The following is a 25,313-nucleotide window of genomic DNA, read 5'->3' on the forward strand; positions in this document are numbered from 1 at the left end:
AGAAATAGTGACAGCAGCACTTATAGATGCAAAATGCGGTAGTGGTGTAGTGGTAAGAGCGCTCGCTTTGTAAGCGAGAGGTTCTGAGTTCGACTCCCACCACGTCCCTGGAAGTACCGCGCTCAACTTAGTTTCTCCGCGCAGCGGCCTTGCTCGGCAAGGTTCGTGTTTCGGAGTTAAAGAGTTGAGAGAGGGTTGCACCACGAATAATGACTAAAAAAAAAAAAAAAAAAAAATATTAAAAAAAAAAAAAAAAAAAAAAAAAAAATGAGTATCCTCCTCGACTGTAGTGGCCCCCCTCGGGCCTTGGGGTGGTTAATAATCTAAAAAAAAAAAAAAAAAAAAAAAAAAAAAAAAAAAAAAATTATAAGAAAGAATGGAACATTGATGATTATTGGTCATAGCAAGATTAAAAGAGCGCAAGAGAATTTAGCAATGAAACTAGATAATAAATTTAATAAAGATCTTGAAAATAATGTGGTTTCCTGATTTCTTTTTTGATGGCAGGAAAAATAATACAAAATTATTAATGGAATTTGTTGGTAGGTATTTCCTGTTCTTCTTAAGGAAGAACATTATTATGTAGTTACTGAACCAGGTGGTAGATATCTATTTCATTTTGTTCCTGATAAGACTGATCACAGAAAACATGCTGAGGTAATTGCAGATCACTAGGTTAACTGGTTGGTGGTAAGAAATTTAGGAACACAACTAAAAGCTATAGGAGGAGACAGTACAAATGTAAATACTGGTTGGGAAGGTGGTGTGATGCAATGGGTGAAAAGAAAATTGAGAAAGAGATTAGTGTGGATTGTATGCGATCTTCACATAAACGAGTTAGGGTTAAGACATTTAATTATAAGCTTAGATGCCCCAACAAAATGCGGAAATAAGTGGTCAGGACTACTGGGAAAGATGTTAAATACAGCAACTAGTCTTGAAATTAATCCCAGATTTACAAAATTGATGTTGGGCTTGCATTAATTGTTCTTAGTCCTGAAGTAATAAAAGGTTTAGGTACTGATCAGAGCTATGCTTACAGAGTAACAAAAACAATAAGGTCTGGTGATTTACCTCAGCAGCTAGCAATGCTAGAAATAGGATCTGTTTGCCATAGCAGGTGGCTCACAACAGCATTAAGATTTTGCAGGATATGGGTTTCTCAGCATGGCTTATATGGTATCAACCTTCAAAATCTTATATTGATTCTCAATTATTGCTGGTGTTTATATTCCAAACTGATTTAACATAAAAGTTAAATCATATTGGGTTGAGGGACCACGACACGTTTTTTACCAATTAGAACTCCTCAGAAGCCAGTTCTTGATATTGTAATGCCCACAATTAAAAGATCAGCTTGGTATGCCCATTCAGAAGCTATTTTACAAGCTATAATATGCAGTAAGAGTAAAGCTATTTTACAAGCCATAATATGCAGTGAGAAAGAGTTCAAGCTGTTGAAATTGTTCTTAAGCTTCATGAAAAATATCACAAGCAAACTAATACTGGTGTTTATAGCCATAGAGATCGAAGAACACCTGATATTAACATTGATGCTAAAAGTCTTTTTAGTTTGATAGACTGTAGCAATAATATAACAGAACCACCTTTGAAATGCAATTTTACATCTTCGGATATTAAAGATTTAATTAATAACCCGATGGTTGTTCCCCAACGGATTTCAAATACACAATCAGTTGAGAGGTGTGTACAGCTATTCACATAAAATACTTCTCTTCTTTCTGATGTCCACACATCAGAAAGAAGAGAAGCTTACATAAGAGCTCAATACATTAGCAGAGATGTTTGTTAATAGGAGCATAATGGAACTTCTAAACTATAATTAAATAATAAAGTGATTTTTTAATTATTATTTTTTGTTGAACTCAAAAAATATAACATTCTGTTGTTGTTTTAATATTCAACTTGTATGTTTTATATTATTATATTTAATAAACACTTAATATTCAATAGATTACTTATTATTTTAAAATAGTTTTTTTTTAATACTATTAGTTGTCATAACATAACAAATTTTATTGTTGTAGACAAAAATATGTGCCTAAAATGAATCTATTTTATGAGAAAGCTCGAAAAGGATTAAAAAAAATGTAGGGCTATCTAACAATAGGGCGCCAAACCACCCCTTGTGTAAGAAGCCCTAAAATGTATTTGTATTAAAATATAAGGGATTTCATAAGGATATTGTTACATATTTTACACATATAAGCAGAATTTTCAAATTTTTTCTTAACATCGCAAAAAATAGAATACTAAAAAATAAATAAAAATAAAACTGTTCGACTCTAGGAAGAAAAAAATTATTCAAAACAGCTAACCATTTTTCTGCAGGTGCGCACCAAGTAGTTAGTAGAATAGCCATAAAGAGTAAAATTAAAAAATGTAGCTAGTGCTTAAATTCAAGAAAACTTAAGGTTATGTTTATTATTTTAATATAAAATCCTAATATTTTTTTAAATATAACTTCTTTGAAATCAATTTTTTTTTAATGAAACACCCTAATACATAGTGTATCATTCTAAATTGTTTAGTTAAACTAGGAACTAGATTATTGCAAATTTTTTTCCACTAATTAAAAAAATTAAAAGAAGACGTTCTGCAACTTATTGTTTTTACACATGTTTTATCCAGATGTTTAACACGTGATATGGTTTAGATACTTGACACGAGTTTTAGATATTTTAGGCTTATAGTATTGTTTTTTCCTCAAGAAAACTAGAGGAATATGAATAGATGATCTTACATTGTCAAATAAAATCACCAAGATTAGTTAAAAACTCTTCTTTACCATTTGAAGTAAAGTTAAACTTAGTTAAGAAAGTGAGCTTTAAGAAGTTTTTCTTATTGTTAGAAGTTTCTTAGTTAAGAAATGTAAGCGCATATATAAATAAAGTATAAATGAGCTTAAATGTTTTGAAGTGTTTTTTTATTGATGAAAACAATTCCATTTTATGCTAATATATATATTTATATATATATATATATATATATATATATATATATATATATATATATATATATATATATAACCTTTTCTTAAGAAAAATATTTTTGTAAGTATTTAAATCACATGACTGGATCCCTTTTATTCCCTAAAAAATTTCGACAATTTTTTTTTGGAAAAATATATTTTGAGACCAATACAAAAACCGGATTTTTATTTTTCTCATTTTTAGTTTATAATTGTAACCTTTATAACTAGGCTGGTTTTTTTGAAAGAAAGCGAAAAATTAAAGAAATATCGGGGCCGAGTCAAGAAAAAACTATTACTGAACGTGCAAACCCTCTCACACATGAACAAAACGTAGTTGATGGTGATGAAGATTATGATGACATTTAGCCTAATGTTTTTTTTTCAATTTTGTTAAATATTTATAGTATTATTATAATATCATATATAAATATATATATATTTATATATATATATATATATATATATATATATATATATATATATTCCCAGCAAAAAATTTTATAGCTGGTTTGCAGTGGATCTATATAGGCATTTTGAGCGGTTCATTGGAGTTTTGCTCATCGGGTACTTAGCGGAACATTAGTGGCTTCCGCTATCTATATCCGCTATATCTATTCCGCTATATCTTCCGGTATATATACATATATACACACACACAATGTTTTAAATTTTACTTTTTTTAAAAATTAATTATACAGTTTAATAACATTTATTTTTTCAATTTTTTAGTTTTTCGTTTTTTGTTACTGGAAAATAAATGACTTTTTTACCAAGTTCTTTTTTCACGCAATTCATCGTTTCACGAGAGCTTAATTATAAAAATTACGCAAGGTTTTTATTTTCCTTTTTAAATTGCTTTTTTTTTTTACAAAAAGGACCCCAGCCTCCTTCCCTTAAAAATGTTCACTGTTCAGGCCTGACAACCTCAAAATTAATTTTTCTTAAACATATTTTTAGGGTTTTAATAAATATAATGTTGAACGAAAGGATTTAGTACTATTCTGTAGTAGCACTTTATTCTTCTGAAAAGTCAAGTGGACATAAAAACAAGCGGGAAATTAAAACCTCAAGGTTAACAGGAAGAAAAAAAAACTGTATGTTACTGATGCATAAAAACTAAGGAATACTTTAACGTTAAACTGTATCAAAAAGCCAAAGAAAATAATAATACAAAGAACATATTTTAAAATTATTCTCAATGAAATTAATTTAATACAATAGTAACATATGAATGTTGATAATTAAAAAATGCAAAGCAGCGTTTTGACTCTTAAGTGTTTCAAAACGCTATTTTACATTTTTCTAATTATGTGAAATATACAAATGTATAAGACACAAGTGCGCTCGTCAGTTGTGTAATGCACTTGTAATATTGATATCAAATTGACAAGTGCATTACACAATTGACGCATATGTGTCCATAACCGTTTAAAAGAACATTTTAATTGATATTTAATGTTTATTTAAATATTTCTTCTATTGAGCATGTCTTCATCATTATGACAAATTTTTAGCATGTAATATTGGCAATGATTTTTGGCACACACTCCTACCCTATGTGCATCAGTAGCTGGACAATACTAATATTAAAACCAATACTACGCTCTGTGGTAAGACCGTAAGGACTTCTGGGAACACCTTAATAACTACAAAAAAAATGTAATATTTTAATATTCAAGAAATTAAATATATTCGTTTAGACTTATTTCTCTTTGAGCTCATTGAAATTTCTGACATTTATTATGTAATATTTTTATTTTCTATATATAATATCTTTATAATCTATATCTAATATCTTTATTATCTAATATCTTTATTATCTATATTTAATATCAGAGCTTGAGAGAGAAAATATTTTTAAGAGTAGAAAATGTTATTTATTGTTTACAAGTAGACATAACATTAGGCAAATTTTTTTTTGGTATTAGAGTGCTCCAATAAGACAATTTTTTCAATTGCTGGGGCAGTTCAGGTATAACACCCTCCTCCCTCCTCCCCATGCATACCTGCAGGGGCAGGTGTGCACAGGGGGAGTTATACATCTTTCCCAAAATAGGCGATTTTCAAGTTATTGTCCGATTTTTTAGGAATATAGTCGAGTATTTGACACATTCGAGTCGAGTGATTTTTAATTTCAAGGACTTTTTATTATTTTAAAAAAAGCAGCCGGTTCTTTCTACGGATTTGTCCCCATCCATACCCACCCCCTCATATTATTCGTTGAATCGCCTTTAACCATACGGTCTCATAATAGTGCACGGCAGAAATAAAGCACAGTCGATTTTCAAAACCCTGAAGAAAAAGTTAATATTTGTTACATTTTATTTTATTCAAAAATTTTATTTTTCTGGGACTTTTTCTCATAACGTAACATTAAAAACCTTAACGCGCCTCATTAACATTTTTATGTAATTGGCGTCTATAAAATGGCGTTATTTAGTTGGCTTTCACCTTAAAAATAGGTGACGCAGAAAGAATTTTAAAATAGCACCCTAATTTTACTTTGAACAGTAATATTAATATTATGCTTATTAAACAATATTAAAACAAGATATATATACATTTGATGGTGCTGTATGTGCAGTGGATCTTAATAATGACGGGTAAGACATTTGACATTTATGATGTTTAAAAGTTTTGGAAAACAATTGAACAAATGAATAAGAATGAGCATCACTCAAACTATACAGTTTTTTATAAAAAATATTTTAAGATATCCTTAGTTATTGAGTTTTTTATCAACTTGCTCCTCACAGTCAGCAAAACTGTCAAAACAAATCAAAAAGTGACTTAAAACACTAAGTTATATATATATATATATATATATATATATATATATATATATATATATATATATATGTATATTTTAGGCCATAAGAAAAATCCAGAAGAATAAATAAATATATATATACATATTATTTTTAATATATATACAGTATCGGACAAAACGAGTGCAACCAAATAATGCTAATTTAGTTTCTTTATATAAAAGTGCTGCATTTTTTCAATTTAGAGAAATAACTATGTAACTGTTTAGAGACAAAGTTCTTCAAGTTTTATTTATCAAAAAGTTCATTATTTGTACACAAAAATTAATAAGTTAATCAAAAGTATTAAAAAAAGTTGATTTCCTTCTGGACAAAACAAGTGCAACTCGACAAAATGTTGACCAAGCTGTATTTCTCTATCAATATTTCGTGGCGAATCCTTTGTTGACGATCACAGCCTTGCATCTTCGAGGCATAGATTCGATCAGGTGATCAATGAAACTTTTTGGAATCGCTGCCCAGGCGTTTTGGATTAGTTCAAACAGTTGATCCTTATTACGAACACCTTCACGATTAATTCTGCGGTTGACAATCTCCTACAGGTTCTCGATAGGGTTGAGATCCGGAGATTGACTACTTTTGCAGCGTGTTTCGGATCGTTGTCTTGCTGAAAAACCCATTTTATTGGCATATTCCATTCAGCATGAGGTAACATAACATCTTTCAGGATATTTTTATACATGAAACGGTCCATTATTCCATCGTTTCGATGTATTGGACCTAGACCGTTAGCAGAAAAACACCCCCAGACCATTACATTGTCTCCACCATGCTTCACGGTCTTATGGCAGTAACGTAAATCGAGGCGTTTTCCGGCCGGTCGACGTTGACGGCAAATGTCATCGCTCCCAATGATGTTGAACTTCGATTCATCACTGAACAAAACAGTTCGCCATTTCTGCACATTCCAGTCAATATGAGATGTAGCAAACAGGAGTCTTTTCTTCTGGTTTTTTAGTGAAATCAGCGGTTTCTTTGCAGGGCGTCGAGAAAACAATCCGGCTTCAACAGCACGTCGTCTGATTGTTCGGTCCAATACATGCAGCTCTAATTGCTTTTGTATCTCGACTGATGATATCCAGGGATTCTTCCTGAAGGATCTGACAATCATGGAATCCTTTCTAGAAGTGGTGGAACGTGGTCTTCCACCTTTGTTATCTGCTGCCAACTTCCCTGTAGAACGATATTTGGAACATAGTCTTAATACGGTCCATTTTTTCAAGCGATATTTATCACAAATACTTTTTTGTGACATTCCGCTTACGTAATCGCCAATAATTTTCTTTCTTCCAATCCAAGACTGTCGGGAGCCATTTTTGCACTTGAAGTCATAAAAATAATAAAAATAAATAATCACGCTTTTCAAGGCTTACCGTGTTACATTCACCTTGTGATGATACAATAATGCTGTGTGGAACACAAGGTCTTGGTTGGATGTGGACTGCATTGATGTAATGAAACACTTGTTGTATTTCACTTCTTGTATTGATGTTCTTCGATAAAACACTTTGATAAAACTCACTTCGATAAACTGTCTTGATAATACTGACTGATTGACTTCCATATACTGACTGAATTACATGTCGATTTACATGTCTCTTATATAGTAAAATGAACCTGTGTGAACCTGTTCTGGAAGATTCTAGATGCTTCTTTTCGATGCTTCTGGAAGCTTCTGGATGCATCTGGATGCTTCTGAATGTTTCTGGATACTTCTGGATGCTACTGGATGCTTCCAGATGCATCTTCTGGAAACCTCTGGAAGCTTCTGCATGCTTCTGGAAATTTCTGAATACTTCCTTTAATTATTAAAAAACTTCCGTGACGTTGACACGGACCAGACTTAAGAAAATGAAACAGACCAAAATAGTTGCACTTGTTTTGTCCGCTGCAAAATGGCACTTGTCAACGAAATTCTGCCTGTGTGCTGTCACCTTTCAGCTGATTGCTCATGTCATGGCAAGCTATGACTCCAGACTCCTGAACTGTTTGCTTTGGTAGTATAGTTCGTATCGTTTTTAAGACATATAAAATTAGGAACACTTTTAAGCATTGTTCGATGTTGGTTGCAATTTTTTTGTCCAATACTGTATACATATATATATATATATATATATATATATATATATATATATATATATGTATATATTAATTTTATTTTTAAAGGAGGTATCTACTATTTTAGACAAACATTTAAGACATAAAAATAGCCTAAGATGAATTTGATAAAATTGATAAAATTCATCTTAGAATCATCATAAAATTTTAGTGATTAAGATACTCAAACGTTCTTATTAAAGAGTACCAAGAGCTTTTAGCAGGAAGACTACGCCTTCTTTCTTACCGATTTCGTATACTCTCTAGTCCTTAATACAAAGGAAGGAAGGAGGGGAAATAAAAGGTGGGGTTTGAAATTTTAGTCAAGATCTAATAAACGGAGGGCCTTAACAAAAAGGAGGGGGAAAATTTTTTTATGTTATAATATAAGCATTTTTTATAACAAATTTCAGTTTATAAATCAAAACTAATACTTTTTATAAAACACTATTTAAGTGTGGCTTGCGGTCAAATGCGCATTTTTTAACAGTTGTTTCATCATAATTTTAATAGCCTTCATAATGCTGATATATGTTTTATGCTTTGGTGAGAAATAAACCAAAAGCTCATTTTCAACAAATCGAGATTTACTAGGTCGACGATTTTTAAAGCCTGTTTACACTGAAAGTTTTTGCTTTTTTCAGTGACTAAAATATTTATTTTCTAATTTTTTAAAGAAAAGACCAGTTTAATTGATTTTTTTTTGTTTTGTGATATAAAGTTTTTGTTGATAACAAGTAAATATTAATAAAGAGGAGGGGGATCTTAAAAACCTTAGGGTGGGTGGAAACATTTTTTAAAAATTAATTAACGACCTCTCCCCCCCCCCCCTTCCTTGCATTTTGTATTTGTATTTACCTAGCTAGGTTAATATAAATACAGGAAAAAAAATTAGAAATACAAGATTCAAACACTTAATGTTATACTGACTAGAAACATGAAAATTTACAAATAAGAGTGGAAAAGCTAGATCGCGAAAAATTATGAGGAAAAGCTCTTAGTTTCTTGTTGCAACAGCCCCCGTGGAATAAGCCCTCTTAATATTCATCACATTAAGCAGGCAATCAACCAGTACACTTATAAAGAGATACTAGAAAAAACTCTACTTCCTCTAGTATCAGAAAATCATAAAAAAGACAATGAGTTTATTTTCTGGCCTGATCTAGCTCGATCACATTACGCAAAGTCGGTCATCGACTTTTTAAAATTGAAAAAAATCAAAGTTGTACCCAAAGATATAAACCCAGCTAACGTTCCAAAAGCAAGACCAATTAAAAACTTTTGGGGTGATTTAAAACGGCTAGTGTACGAGAATAATTGGAGAGCTGAGAATTCGGAAGAGCTTGAAGCAAGAATTAGATATTTTTATTCAAAGATGAATAAAGAAATTTTCCTTACTAAAATAAAACATCTATCAAAAAAACTTTATAATATTGCTAAATATGGTATTTGAAATAATTATTTTAATATATTTATAAACTACGTATACTAACATATTAACCGTTGAAATATTAAATAATAAAACTTATTAGTTCTTAAAATATTAACTTTTAAAATTTGTCCAAAATTTTATTTATGAGGTGTTATAATAAAATATGTTTAAACAAGAGAAAAAGTTAAATGATGGAATAAAGTATTTTTCTTAAAATTTTAAAGAAAATATTTTATTCCATCATTAAACTTTTTTTTAACTTTTTTTCTATGAATAGTAATAATAATAGTAAATGGAAAAAATATTTTAACATAGATATAAAATTATATAAAATATATAAAGATATAAAAATATATAAAATATATAAAAAATATTTTCCTTAAAACATTCCTACTTCTTTCAATCAGTGCCATGGCTATGTTAGCAGAGCACCGCCCTCCCCCCTCTCCTAAAAAAAACCATCGTTTGGGACCCAAAATTATTAAAAAATGATACCAATGATAAAAAAATATATAAAAAGAGATATATTAAAAAAATATATATAATATTGTTTATAACGTTTATAATACATAACACTGCTAGAATATTCCAGCGTATCATTATTTTTTATTGTAAGTGGCGGTTAGTAATAATTTGTCTGCAAAACTGGGCATAACTATGGCTTTAGGACTTTAATGGCTTTAACTAAATTTAAATTGCAAAACGACATTTCAATTTACAATCATTTTAAGCAAATTCAACAGGCTTAAAAACTTGGAAGAAATTCCAATATATTAAAATGAAAGCGTAGTAGATAAAGTGAACTAAATATTAAAAAACATGGCATCATTATTCTTATCTAAAACTAGAGATAACCTTTGTGAGTTAGGTAATGTTTTGAAATAAGAAAAAGAATTTAATTTAAAGTTGAGAGAATTTAATTTTAAGTATGATATCAAGGAAATGATGTTGTAAGAATACGCTGCTTGCTTTGCAAGCAATATGAATCTCATATTAAAAATTCTCAATTTCGTGGATTCGCCCATGACCAAGAATTCATTGCAATAGTAAACAACATAAGAAAGGATATCTCATTGATGATTGGAGTAAATTGGGTGATGAAGGTTATAAAGAGTATATTACCAAAAACACTGATATTGGAAAAGGGCTGCAAGAAATAAGTGAAAAAGATTGTGACTCGTTTAAGAAGAAAATTCAATACAGCTTACTATTTGGTAAAAAAAGAACGCCCATTTTCCAATTTCCCTGATTTGCTAAGGCTAGTTAAAAAAAAGTTGTTGATTTTAGTAGTTACCTAATTAATCGAGCCGCTGGTATTTTTACAGATTGCATTGGTCAAACTGCTAAAAATTGTTTCAGAGACGATTTTATAAAGTCGAGATACTATTCAATTTTAAGTGACGGCAGTTGTGATATTGCCGAATTAGTGAGTATTGTGGTTTAACCTCCTCCGGCTAATTGCCATATAGAGGGCCAGATACCCGGGCCTGCGAAGACGAGTTCAGCTCCATAAGGAGTATCATAACCCGCTTCGCAGACTAAGAGTAATTGAGTTTAGGATGAACCAAAGATAATAGTGTGAAAGTCAGAAAAAGTCGAGTTAGAAAGATAGCATAGAGAAAGCGGACAAATAATGCACTGATGTAAAAATGTGAAATTAATAATATTAATTAGATTACCTAATTAATGTACTACTATGGAAGCAATTCGCAAGTGAGATAACACCGCTCCAAAGGTTCTATTACCAAATTAGTGGGTATTGTGGTTTAAACTCCTCCGGCTAATTGCCATATAGAGGGTAATTCTATTGCCAAATTAGTGTATATGATTTGTATTTGATTTAGTATTTGATTTTATTTGATTTAGCGCAGTTCATGCGTTAAACTTTTATCAGTTGATAGCCAATGAAAATGCTTGTAGTTTACAAATCTGTCTTGAACAAGCATTTGCAAGAGTTGGAATAACTTGACTAAAAAACTATTAGATTTAAACGTAGACATTTTTATATATAGTATAAAAAACTATTAGATTTAGACGGAGCAAGCGTAAATTTGTGTTGAAAAAAAAAATTTCATGGCTTCATTTCAATTATCAAGGGAGTATTAATAAAAGAAGAGAAGTCGTTAAAAAGTAATTTTAAAAAGAATTGGAATCGTTAAAAAAGGTAGAGAATCGTGATTCTTACGGTTTCTTGAAAATCGCAGGAATCGGGAAAATTGGAATTGGAATCGGCCCATCTCTATTATATATCGTTAAGACTATAAGAACCTTGGAAATGACGTGATCAGTGACGTATTTATTTATCAAGGAAATACGAAGTTATAATTATATACGTTTTTATACAAATTAAATCACTTAAAAAAAAATTAAGATGAGTTTATAAAACATTTATTAACGAAGTTTTTAGTTTATATTGGAAAGACGTATTTTGTTCATTTTTTTAAGATGCAAATGTGTAATACACATTTGCATCTCAAAAAATACGTGTCAATGATAGGGTCAAAAACTTGTTATGAAAGTAATTTTACGTTTTTTTTGATACATACAAATCGTTTATTTATTTACATTTTTAAGTTGTATCTATCTAGGACAATTCCAAAAGATCCTGACCACTAAACTTACATTAAACCCAAAACTTACATTAGGATTTAAATCTTTTTTTATACACTACCATCGTTTAATTGTTGTTGTTTTGTTTTAAAAGTACACAATTCATCTATAAATATTCAAAAATAATAATTTGTAAAAAACACGCGAGAATTAAATAACATTTCTTATCTAAAGTCTTTCTGTTTTTGCCAAATATTGCTATTTTGTCTCTTAATATCGTGGCGGAAACAATTAATTTTATAATTAGAGACTGATGTGTTTTTTTATTATATTTTTTAAAACCATTTTATCGATTGAATTTATTAATGTTAATACATTCGATTTTAATATAAATCTTTTCATACGTAAAAAAAAAATCAAAGAAAAAAATTAAAAAATCAAAAAAAATTAATGTGTTCAATGGAAAAAAGTCAATATTAAATCGCATTTTTAAATGTCGTATTTAATCAACTTTGTTGTTATGACAAAGTAAATTACCTTTGAGGTATTTTTATGCAGTACGATCAGTTCTCAATTTCCGGCGAAGTCTAATTGTTATGTAATTCTCTTGTGTATTGCAGTTAAATATTTGAATTTTTTCTTAAAAGTTTTTGAAAGTTAAATTCGTAAAAACATTATAAAAAATAGCACCATAAGTTATTGAAACTTAATTTTTATTGTTTTCTGACATTTACAACTTTGATTTTTCATTTATTATATAACAAATTTATTATATTTATTATATAGCTGATTTTATTATATTGGTTTATTATATAGATTATTACATAGTAGAATTGATCATATTGATTTTTTATAATATTTATATAGAAGAACTACTTCTGAAAGTTTCTAATCTAAACAAGTTCTGGAGCATAAAAATGCTATTCTTTTTCATTTGTGTTCTTGTAAAAAAGGCGCTTTGTTTTAATTTGGAAAGTCGTAATGTTTGGAACTTCACAATTCAAGATAACAGCTCTTATTTTGGATATCAAGTATCACTTGTTAATACAAATAGCCCCAAGTATGATACAATTTATTTTCATATATATATATATGTATATATATATATATATATATATATATATATATATATATATATATATATATATATATATATATATATATATAATTATGTTAGTGTATTTTACAAATAGAGTGCTCAATGTTCCTAAAGAACATATATATATATATATATATATATATATATATATATATATATATATATATGTATATATATATATATATATATATATATATAATATATATATATATATAATTATGTTAGTGTATTTTACAAATAGAGTGCTCAATGTTCTTAAAGAACATATATATATATATATATATATATATATATATATATATATATATATATTTATATTTATATTTATATATATTTATATTTATATATATATATATATATATATATATATATATATATATATATACATACATATATATATATATATATATATATATATATATATATATATATATATATATATATATATATATATATATATATATATATATATATATAGTATAAAATATACATATATATGGTATAAAATATATATATATACAACTAACTTCCTACCGAAGAAAAAAAGTACCGAATAAAGAAACGGACCGGAAACACGTGGGAGTTTTTGAATTGCTGTTGACGGATAAGGTAATTTCTCCAACTTGGTTGACCCAAAGTTCATGTTGCCATTCTTCTCTGATCCTTTCTAAATTTTCAACACTTTAAAAGAGTAGTCAGAAAGAATTTTTAAATAATGTTCCATTTTAGTGCAAAGTAAGTTAGCTCTTCTCAAAACAAGCCGCCGTAGAGTTTCCTTAAAACTTAACGAGAATACTGGAAAGACGCTGCATCGTTAATATTGTGAACGCTTTTTTTACCTAATTTTTTTTTTTGCTTTATTATTTATATTTTTATTGTTGCTTTATTAACTACATAAATAATTGATACAATGTATTTAAGTATTCTGTCTATAAATATTTCTGCATAAATCTTAGTAATATAAAATATATAAATAGTAAAGTAGTAAAAAAAAAAAAAAGTAAATAAATAGAAATATTAGTAGGGGGGAGTGGTGTACCTCTGAGGTATTTTCAAACTTTTACAAATATTAAAAAAAATACCTAAAATATTTTCAGTAATAATATCTTTTCATTAACTTTATGATATTAGTTACTCTGGGATTTTTTATTAAACACCCAGACATATTTTTTCATCCCTTTTTTTAAGTTTAAAAAACAGCTTACATTACAGCCTAGGTACACCACCGGTGGTGTACCTTGGAGGTATGTATTTTGTACCTTGGAGGTATTATTGTTTTAACAGATTAAAGTACTCAACATGGTAGAAGTTTGATATAATGTTTACTTATAGGGTAACTGGACTTCACATCAGAGATAATATTAATTTATCTAGTTAGATTTATATAAACTATATATTAATTGATACTTATGTTGAAATTATATATTGTTATAAGTTTAAACTAATTTATACTTAAAATTATTAAAAACTTACAAAAGAAATAATGTTGATTAAGAAAAGAGTAATAACAAATATCTACATTAAAGTTTAGTAATAATAAGTATTTTACTTTGGTTTAACATTTGTCTACTCTATATTCAAGTAATCAAAGTTAATGACAAATGAGTTTTTGCAGCTGTTGTGCTGAACCTCCTGTAATAGAGGGATGTGGCAACAAAAGACCATGTCTAATTTTCCAACTCATACACAGTTTTATAATCTCTTTGATAATTCAAGAAAATTATCAAAGAGAAATTAACAATTTGAAAAAATAATTACAATTTAACAAAGAAATAGACACATCATATTATACTAAAGAAATACTTAATAAACAAAAAAAATATAATAGTGTTTACAAAATCATGCAAATTTGAACCTTAATGGTACCACCAAGGTACACAACATTAGTTACCTCCAAAGTACATCGCTACCACAGTTTTTACAAAACCGCTACCATATGTTTATAGGTTAGGAGTTAAGCAGTTTCAAGCATGTATAAATGCAGCTGAAAACCTGTTTTACAATTTTTGATAATCAGTTTTAAAACAAAGTTTATACCTACAGTTGTAGAAAAAAAAGAAAGCGCTCTAAAAAAATTACTTTTTGATACCGGAAACATAATTTTATTTTTATTGCAACAACAAATGTGTTAAGCCGTCGTAAAACAACTTATTATGAGCCTTTTGAGGCCAATACACGCATTTAAAATTTCAGTTTGAATTCATCACTTAAGATGGCAGCACAATTAACGTGCCTTCAAAGTACACTCACCTCCAAGGTACACCACTCTCCCTTACATTAAAAGTTAAAACTAATAAAGTTAAACTAAAGCTTATTTGTATTAGAAAGACTGAACTTGTCTTGTCATTGACAATCTTATAATTAAAGTGTAATACACATAAGTAACATTCAGCTCATGTTCTCATTTGACTATTTGCATGATTTTATTATATTTAATTAAATTCTTTGTTCATTTTTTGTTATGTTTTTTGCCTGTTTTTGCTCAAGTTTTTTTTTTCTTTTGATACTTCTTGGTTTTAGTATGATTTTTATTCTTCTAAAAAAATTCCGACTATTTCTTTAAGTTAAGGATCTGATTTTTAACATATTTTTCAAAGAATTTTGATTATCTAGATTACAAATTGATTTATTTGTAATCTAGATAACCAAGCCACTTCATCAAGTAGAGAATCAGCAGCCGTATTCACATCTCTCCGTTAAACCCTGCGATATGCTATCGGCTGTTTAAAAGTAAAACGATACTTTTTAACGCCAGCGTTAAAATAAACTCGAATTCTTATATCTCCGTTTGGTTAACAACATAATTAAATCTAATCATCGGAATGCTGTTAACGTCAAATTCGAGCCCTACTTTACTCCACAGTTAAAGCTGCTGTCGGAAGAAGTTTCAATTATATTAAGAAAAATAAAAAATAGTATCGAACGATAAGCGTAATCAAATGAGCAGCCGTGGCGCGGTGGTAACGCGCTTGCCTCAAAAACGTAAGATTCGTGGTTCAAACCCCACCGCTGGGCAAAATTTGCGACATCGGTTGGGAAGGAGGCGTGAACTTCCAATTGAATGCTCTTCCGCGGTGATCGTAACTTCTTGATGATCGTGACTTCTTGATGATCGTGACTTCTTGGTGACCGTATGGACTTCTTGGTGAAAGACTCTCCGTGATAAGACCGTAAGGACTTCTTGGCATATAAAAAAATTAAAAAAAAAAAAAATTAGTTCACTTTTATAACAAATAAGCTATAATATATACTAAATCAAATTTATATGATTTATCACGTAATTATAAAAAAATTTATGTATATTATTTATACACTAGTTTGATTTTAAAATAAATGTTATTATAAAATCAAATGTATTAGGTAACCAAAAAAGTTCGTGCGGTTTTTGGTAATTGAATTGTTTTTAGCATTTTTTACAACACCCACATCGCACAAGGCAAGTAGCTTTGTTGCGTAATAGAACGCGTGTGTCACGCGCAGTTGCTGCATATATAGTGTAGGCTTGTAACGAGCTTACAGGAAAGGTTTTGTGTAAAGAAAGGATGGCAACCCAACCAACGATTATTCGATCTTGCTTACTTTACGAGTTCAAACTTGGAAGGAATGCAACACAAGCGGCCAAAAACATCTGCACAGCATTTGGAGAAGGTACAGTAAGTGAACGCACAGCACAGAAGTGGTTTTAGCGATTCTCTTCGGGAGATGAGTCCATCGAAGACCTGCCGCGTTCTGGACGCCCATTGTTGGTTGATGAGGATGAACTGAAGGACGCTGTCGAGTCTGACTCCAGCCAAACTTGCCAAGAACTTGCAGTGAGGTTTGCTGTGAGTGTTGAAACCATCCGCCTGCATCTGCATGCGATTGGGAAAGCGTGGAAGCTGAGTCGGTGGGTTCCGCACAAATTGTCGATCGACAACAAGAAGCAACGGCTTACGATCTGCACATCACTCTTATCACGCCACAATGTTGAGCCTTTTCTTGATCGTTTATTGACATGCGACGAAAAATGGATTGTGTACAACAATACCAAGCGTTGCTACCATTGGTTGTCCCCCGATGACCCCATCCCAAAGACACCCAAGCCCAATCTCCACGAGCGGAAGGTTTTGCTTTGCATTTGGTGGACTACAGCTGGTGTGGTGCATTACGAGCTGCTCCCAACAGGCCAAACCATTACTGGACTGGTCTACTCAGCACAGCTGCAACGAGTTCACGACCTGTTGCTTGTAAAGCAGCCTGCACTGGTGCACAGGAGAGGAGTTCTGCTTCTCCACGACAACGCGAGACCGCACACCGCTCGCGTGACTCAGGACAAGCTCCAAAGCCTTGGTTGGGAGAGTTTGCCTCATCCACCATACTCGCCAGACCTCTCCCCTACTGATTTCCATTTTTTCCTTTCCCTAGGAAATCATTTAAAAGGACAGCAGTTCCGAGACCAGGACGCGGTTGAAATGGAGTTGAAAGCTTTTATAGACTCAAAGGACCGAGAATTTTTTAGAAGTGGAATAAATAAGCTTGTTTTACGTTGGGAAAAGGTTTTAGATGCTAATGGTGACTATTTTGATGAATAAATGTACTTACTTTTGTCGTTTTGTGTGTTTTTATTATATACGGAAAAACCGCACGAACTTTTTTGGTTACCTGATACTTTGCATTTGACTGTAATGCACGTACTGTTAAGATATGTATGTTAAATGCATGCGTATCTGTATAGCATTTATGTATAAAAGTATAGTATGTTTATATTATGTATAAAAGTACATTGATTACTTATATACATGTACTTTATATATATATATATATATATATATATATATATATATATATATATATATATATATATATATATATATATATATATATATATATATATAATACAATATAATAATCTGCAATGAGAAAAAAATAAAATTTTTCATGAAGTCTTTCTAACAAACTTTAGCAGATGCCTGTTCGGCAACAATGAACTTATCATATCGATTATTGAATTCATTGACGCTTCTTGAATTAATAACTTGCTTAGGTAACTTATTCCATAGAGTACAATAATGTTTGTAAAGAAATTAAATCTTGCTTGGTTTCTTGTGAATTGTCTCGTTTTAATTTAGACCCTCTAACATTATTTGCAGGTCCTTGTGCTAATAGGAAATGTGGTAGGGTATTTATATAAAACCAATTAACTTTTTTAAACCCCTTAATTGCTTAAATCAAATCCCCTCATTATCTTCTTTTTTCTAAAGTTTGTAGATTGAGGTAAGTTAGACGGACTTTGTAATCTAACTTTCTTATTGCTGGTACAAATTTAGTTGCTCTTTTCTGAACGGCTTCTAGAGCCTTTTTGTCTTTTTTTTTAAAAGGATTCCAAACAGATGCACAGCATTTCAAATGATGTCGAACAAAGATAGTAATAAACAAAGATGTTTTAACGTCGCATTCCTAAAAAATCACCCAAGGAAATTTGAACATGACATGTATTTTATTTTTAAAACAATATAGTTAGTAATTTCTAATATTCTCTTAGTTAATTCTAATCTATATGATCTAAATTATGGTATACATTAAAAAAAATTATCTTATACATTAGTGACGTTGTTAAAGAATAAATTAAGTTTAAAATGGAATCACGCAGGGAAAAACACAACTTTAATAGGCTGATAAGTTTTTATCTCTCGGTAAATTTGAGTTTTACCGGTAAGAGGTTTTTTTTAAATGATATTTTATATATTAGTGAAAATTTTTAGAAAGTTACAGGGTCACACTATGTCTCTTAGAGTCACAGCTATGATTTATTAGAGTTACGCGCATATGGATGTTGCAAATTTAGTTTATCTAGTTATTTTTATGGAAATAAATTGCTTGTGAGTGTTTCAAATGAACGATTAAATCATTACTACTTATTTAGTATATTTTAAATGAGAAATAGCAGTGATCAAATATTTTTAGCTCTCTAGCTCTAGTTCTTTCTAGTATAGCGTTTAGAAGAATATTTTATATTTTTTAATCTATTTCAACATTGACACACAAAAAAATGGAAATGCCCTATACAACTTTGTTATATGCATATTTGACAAAGCTATCGCGTATATGAGATACGCTATTGCGTATATGAGATAGCTACGTATATATACAAAGATATGTTAGTTTTAAAATAATTTTGCGATTACTTAGGTGCTCTTATAAAGTGGAACTAAGTTTGCTTTTTTCCAAGAGGTATTTTCATCAATTACAGCTCTTAAAAGTTTAATTTCCTCTTTTAAAGATTATATTTTCTATTTTAAGAACTAAATCATTAAATTAAAGAAATAATAAAATAAAGAGTATTTTGTTTTTAGTTTATTTGCTTAAACTGTTTATTTAGTTTTTGAAGTTTTTCGTGCTGTAATGCTTATCATCGTTACAACAATGAATATTTTTTGTTGTTATAACTGGAGATATTTTGCAGTAATATTTAACTTAATTAACTTTTTTTTCCACTACCGTGTTTCATAGTATTTTTATGCAGAAAGGTAATCAAAACATTGTTTATGTCAAATATTGAAACGTTAAAAGAATAATTGTTGTGCACATTAAAATATTTTAAGGAATTTTTTTCTAGTATTGAAGAATCCAAATTTAAAAAAAAAAAGAATACTGAAAGATTTTTATAATGACATTTTATTCTGTTGAAAGATTATTTCATTGTTAACAATACATGACCATTGTCGCCTAGTTGTTCAATATCTTCAAATTTTTTATAATGAAGCTTATATTATTTAGCATATAATTATAACTTCATAGGTTATATAGTTTTGAGCTTTTAAATTGTTTTTCTATGGTTTTTACAATCGTATACTTACGAGCTTAAAAACGATATCTTCCCACTATATTATTTCCAATTACTTTGTGCTTTCTTAACAGACATAGCTTTGGTTTGTATAAACGGTTTTCCTCAAAGTTTTATCGATTGTATTTGCAGCATTTTCCAATTTCTACTCTTAATGGGCCTTTAAACTTTTTAAATCGAGATTACAAAAAAGTAAAAAATTATTTTGCTTTAATATTAAAAGCTTTATGGATATTATCAAAGAACTAAGTTTTTATAATTATTTATATTTTCGGGTCTTTAAATTGTTTGAAAAGTTGAGAGAAAAAGACAAGTGTAAAATCAAAGCATAAAATCTTCACACAAAAAAATCTTTCATAGCTGTGTTGTGGCATTACACAGATAACATCAAGGTTCCGAAAGGAGATAAATTTTGCCGTTGAATTTTCGTAAATATTATTAGTTAATTTACTAAAATGAAACTTTTTTTTAAACACGTGTAATTTATGTTGTTTGAGGGGGGTTTAAAAACGAAACAGAAAACATGCGTAACTTTTTACGGAGTTATTCCGGCTGCAAAGATTGCATGGCTGCTGCTGAATCAACAGAGCTTTTTATTTATATTAGTGCACGGCGTATTAAAGTTTGTCATAAAGATAAACCTTTAATATCACTACACCGGCCTGCGCATTTTAAAACTAGGACATTCGCTAATTTTAAAAGATAATGCATTGATAATGGAATAAAAAATCAGCCTTGATAATTGAATAAAAAATCAAAACAATCAGATCTTCAAAAAACAAGTTTAAAAAAAGTGATAAACTTGTCTTATTATCAGTACAGAAAATTTATTTTATTTTAGTTCCCTTTAAATTATTTAATAGGTATCAAAATCTGCCGGAGTTTTTACTCGCAAAATTTCAATAAAATCAATCTTGGTAGAGAGATTTTATCTGTTGTTAACTTTTTTTTTTAATGTTAAATCATCTACCCAACTAACCAAAGTCACTACAGACAAGGAGACTACTTAATTGTGGTTATACCCCTCTCTCAATTCTATAATTCTGAAACACGATCCTTAAAGAACAAGGCCGTTCGTTTTATTTTTGATTATTTATGTCAAGACTTTTTTTAGTTAAGTTTTATTACAAATTAAGTTTAAACGGAGATCTTCTAGTTCTGCGTTGACGGTTTGTAGTATCCGGGAAGTTTTGAGTAGTAGTACCACTAGGGTATTGAGTTCGTACAAATTCAATACTTGTAGTGGTTTTATTAGAAGGAAGTAAATCATAAGTAGCAGATGGGAAATAACAACTATTTGTTGATATCAGGTTATTATCATCAGCCTTTATGTTACTTTAGTATTCATAGCTATTGTACTATCCTCTTTGGGTAGAGAAGATACTTAAAAGCCAGGTGGTTAAACTATTGTTTCAATGTGAAGAGTCTAACCTGGTGCTAAATATCGTGTTGATACAGGGTCAATTCTGCCATTCGTATAATTTTATACGTGTACAACTGGTGATATGGTTTCGGTAGCTTGTTCTACCAGATGGTCTACTTTCAATCGTATGTAATTTTTTTGCAAGGCATACTGTCTTTCACAAAACTATCAGAGTCTTTAAAAAAGTCTGGAAAATCAGTATCAATGACAGTTGTGCGTTTAAAAACCATTAGTTTCCCACCAGGCACAACTCAGAAAAATGTTACGCATGGTTTCTGATGCGTGTTTAAATAAATATTATATAAATCTTTATATATTTCATAAAGATTAATTCAAATAACACAAGACTTCTCCAGTTCTACATCTTTAATCTAGCACAAAATGATTTACAAAAATTTGCATGCATGTTCAATTAATTTTGCTAACATAGTTTTTATAAACCAACACTTAAGATGATATGTAATTTTTAGTACGTAAGTTAGGTAAATTTATTTTATATTTTGACGTTTATTTACTCGTTTATCTAATATTTGTTTTATTTTTAATGTACAAAAGTTTTTTCTCAATTAGTTACTTTATCACGAAAAATAAATAAAGTTTAAATTTCAAATAAGTGACGTAATATTTTAGTTAACCGTTATAACATTATTTACGTTACGTTACGTCTTAATTGTTGTCACTTTTTAAACATTTTAGGCGTAACGTAACATTACAGTACGTTACGTCTCAATTTGTTACACTTTTAAAATATATTTTATAACCAATTAACACGTAACGCAAAGTAAAAAATGATATAAGGATTAACTAAAAAAATTATGTCTTTTAGTTGCAAATTAAAACTTTTTTTAGTTTTCGTGACAAAGTAATCAATTTAGACCAAACTTTTGCACATTAAAATTTAAGTGAAACATAATAAATAGCAATAACAATTATAAACAAACATTTATTGGGTTTTAAAGTTCATTTAGTTATATAACTAACCTATAATTATAAGTAAAAAAGTGTAACCTTGTTACCAATTGTAACCAATTTGAGACGTAACGTAACTTAAAAATGTTATAGGGGTAGGCGTTGTCGAATCATTGGAGTTATTAATCTAACAAAAGCATCACTGGTTAACATTTCTTTATGCTCATTTGTGGTTAATGGTTTAAGATGCATTAACTTACAAAGATTTTTAGCTTTTTCCAAAAAACTCTTTAAGATGAACCGTCGTAGAAGATTATTTATATTTGTTTGATGTGGTGCTAAATCTTCCCCACTTATTAGAAATCAAACTTTGAAAATGTAATAAAAGTTCTGGAAAATAAGTTTAAAAAAAACAAACTAAACTTATAATGATAGGTCACAAGTAATAAACAACTAGAATCAGTATATGTCGACCATTTCATGGAAAAATCCACATCTAAACTTTAGCGTTATTTGTGTTAATAACAAATAAAATAATGCTGTTGTTAAACCAATCCAGACAAATATGTTGTATTAGTAGGATTATTATTTTATATCTAAAATATACAGTGACACAATCATGGTATAATACAAATAAAAGATAACAGAATAATAAAATAGGAAAATCATAGTGTATTTGAGTTTCACAAACGGTTTGATAGTTTTTTAAACAATTATTGTAATAAGAACACTAAAAAAAAACTATTCATCAACTTTTTTTAAATCTTCATTTTTAAGGAAATATTTTGGACTTTGAGAACAACGTTTTTGTACTACGTCAAGGTTTTGCAGTTTGACACTTAATAATATACGAAAAAATCAATAAACTAGCAACAAAATATACGATGGATAAACTTCAATCGTTCAGAAAACTATTGGAAGTTACAAAATTATAAAGGTGGTTATGACGTAAAAATAATAAGCCAAGTTTGTGTAAAATTTAATTGGGTTTCTTACTATATATAACACGATATGTATTTAAAAAAATAAAAAAAATGTAAAAAATTTTTTTTGTTGATGCGAGTAAAAGAAATTTACTTAGTGATTCGCATAGCAACCAAATTTTTTTATACATATATTGCCTTGATATCTGGATATTTAATAAAATAATTACTTTGTTGGGCCTGTAAAAAATGGCGAAACGAAAAAGAAGATCAGGAAGAGTTACATGGATAAGGAAAAAATAAAAAGGACTCATGTTTTATTCGTAGTAATTAAATTGTTTTTACACTTTGAAACTTGATTATTTTTTGTCTGATTGCAAACAGCAAATCATTTATATGTCGTAAACCAAATATGGTTGTTTTTTTAAAAATAGAACTGCAATACCTTACTAGAATTAATCTTAAACTTGTTTCCATTTGAATATATTGATATTTTACCTTTGCTTTTTGTTTCGACTATATCCCGAAAAATTAAAAGTGCTGCCCTTTTAAAAATATTTCTTATTTTGAGTTTTTCTAGTAAAGTTATGTTTATTACAATATAATTACTCAGTGTTGTAAGTTTTATTTCATAATGTCATAAAAAAGATGAGAAAATGACGTTTTCTTTTTTATTGATTTTTTTGCATTTAATGCTGAAACTACAGCTTAAAACTCATGCAGCACTGTGGTCAATTTAGATGTAAACTCCTCATCTTTCGTTTCTTCTCGGATCTGCAATCTAACAAAAACACCTAAAGTCAACTTCACTTATATGTGGAAATTTGTCTGACAAATATAGAAATCTAGAGCCAGTATGGTCCATGCTCTTGATAAAAGCTTTCTTTAATCCCAGTAATATATAAAGTGGTGGAAGAAAAACAGGATGTGCTTCTACCAAAGGCTGTAACTTAACACCGTATTTTTCCTGAAGGTGAATTCTTTATATGGTGGCCACACTTTCTTGGCGCAATTCTCAGAGTCTGCTTTGCTATCCCAGAGGCACAAAAAATGTGGAAATTTTGCATATCCTCCTTGAAGCCCTAGCATGATGACTATGACCTTTAAATCTCCACATATCAACCACGTGTGCTGGTCATAAAATGGTCATAAATCTCCACATATCAACCACTTGTGTTGGTCAAAGAACTGAGCAACAGTTTCATGTTTTCTTATATCTGATTCAGTATTACCGAATATGGCACTGGAAGTGATGATACTGTGTTTCCATCAAATAGAAGAACTGCTTTTGTACTGCGCTTTCATATTGAATCAAAAAAAATAATAATAATAAGTCTCTACTGATGAGCATTGCAAGCAATTTCTATAGATGTGACAAGACCTTCAATGTTATTACAATATAACAAGTCTTCTATGAAAAGAACAGCACAAACTCTGCTTCACAAGATCTGTGCACACTTACACTAGTTTCAGAGTGAAAAGGTTTCATTCTTGTTAGCAGAATGCAAGCAGTTCAGTTGATAACTTTGGAAAGTCAAGATCTCAAACTAGATCATCAAGAGATAGATCTTCCTGAGTTAATAGTTTAATGTGATTTCTACTCTGAAATCAGAAACATGAAGATCACCTTCTTCAGAACTTGAGCTGTCATCACTTTCAATATCATCCAGCTGAGTAGAAGGGGTAGGCACAGGAATGTCTTAACAGTATTTGACAGGGCTCTGGCTGATGGTTCAATATCAGCCAAGATATTGTACCATCAGCCAGAGCCAGTCGAATACACAAGAGAACCAGGCACAATAGAATCTTGTTCTCTTGTGGAATCCAAAAATATTTGTCATGAAAAATTAGCAGTCTGTCACATGATTTGAAGACTTGCGTTAAATCATGGGCGCGCCAAACAGCATACTTTTTACTTTACCTTTTGATTCACCATGAGTCAATACTTTCCAGTAATCTGCATTTATTAATTATGTCTTCTTCTCCTATTTTATCAATATCTTTGATACCATACAAAAACTCGAATGGTTCTAATGTACTTGAAAAGCTTTCAAATCGTTCATTTATCGATTCTTTACCTATTTTAAATAGAACATCAAAAAACTGCTTTTTGAATTTTTGGTTTGGTTGTATATCACCATCTTCTTCAAAAGGTTCATCATCAAAAAATCTTTTTCTTTTTCTTGCTCTTTCACATGAAATAGAACAGAATTTGTCAGTCAAATTTGCATCAT

The 25,313-nt window shown here is 29.5% G+C and overlaps 2 protein-coding genes across 3 annotated transcripts in view; both read left to right on the top strand.

Moving 5' to 3' along the window:
* LOC101239034 (integrin alpha-8) overlaps nucleotides 1–3,389 on the top strand; it is a 125,819-nt gene extending 122,430 nt beyond the window's left edge. For both annotated transcript variants that reach the window (XR_010641858.1, XM_065810573.1), the window contains exon 31: nucleotides 3,224–3,389. Coding sequence is in view for 1 of the 2 variants with exons in the window: in XM_065810573.1 (XP_065666645.1) it covers nucleotides 3,224–3,361 (138 nt within the window). In the remaining variant the exon portion in view is untranslated. The remainder of the gene's footprint in view (nucleotides 1–3,223) is intronic.
* Nucleotides 3,390–12,722: 9,333 nt separating this feature from the next.
* LOC100202151 (integrin alpha-8) overlaps nucleotides 12,723–25,313 on the top strand; it is an 82,155-nt gene continuing 69,564 nt past the window's right edge. Inside the window, exon 1 of the mRNA XM_065810574.1 lies at nucleotides 12,723–12,962. Within this exon, the coding sequence (XP_065666646.1) occupies nucleotides 12,820–12,962 (143 nt within the window). The 5' untranslated portion in view covers nucleotides 12,723–12,819. The remainder of the gene's footprint in view (nucleotides 12,963–25,313) is intronic.

The sequence above is a fragment of the Hydra vulgaris genome, chromosome 11, assembly GCF_038396675.1.
Source record: "Hydra vulgaris chromosome 11, alternate assembly HydraT2T_AEP".
NCBI lineage: Eukaryota > Metazoa > Cnidaria > Hydrozoa > Anthoathecata > Hydridae > Hydra > Hydra vulgaris.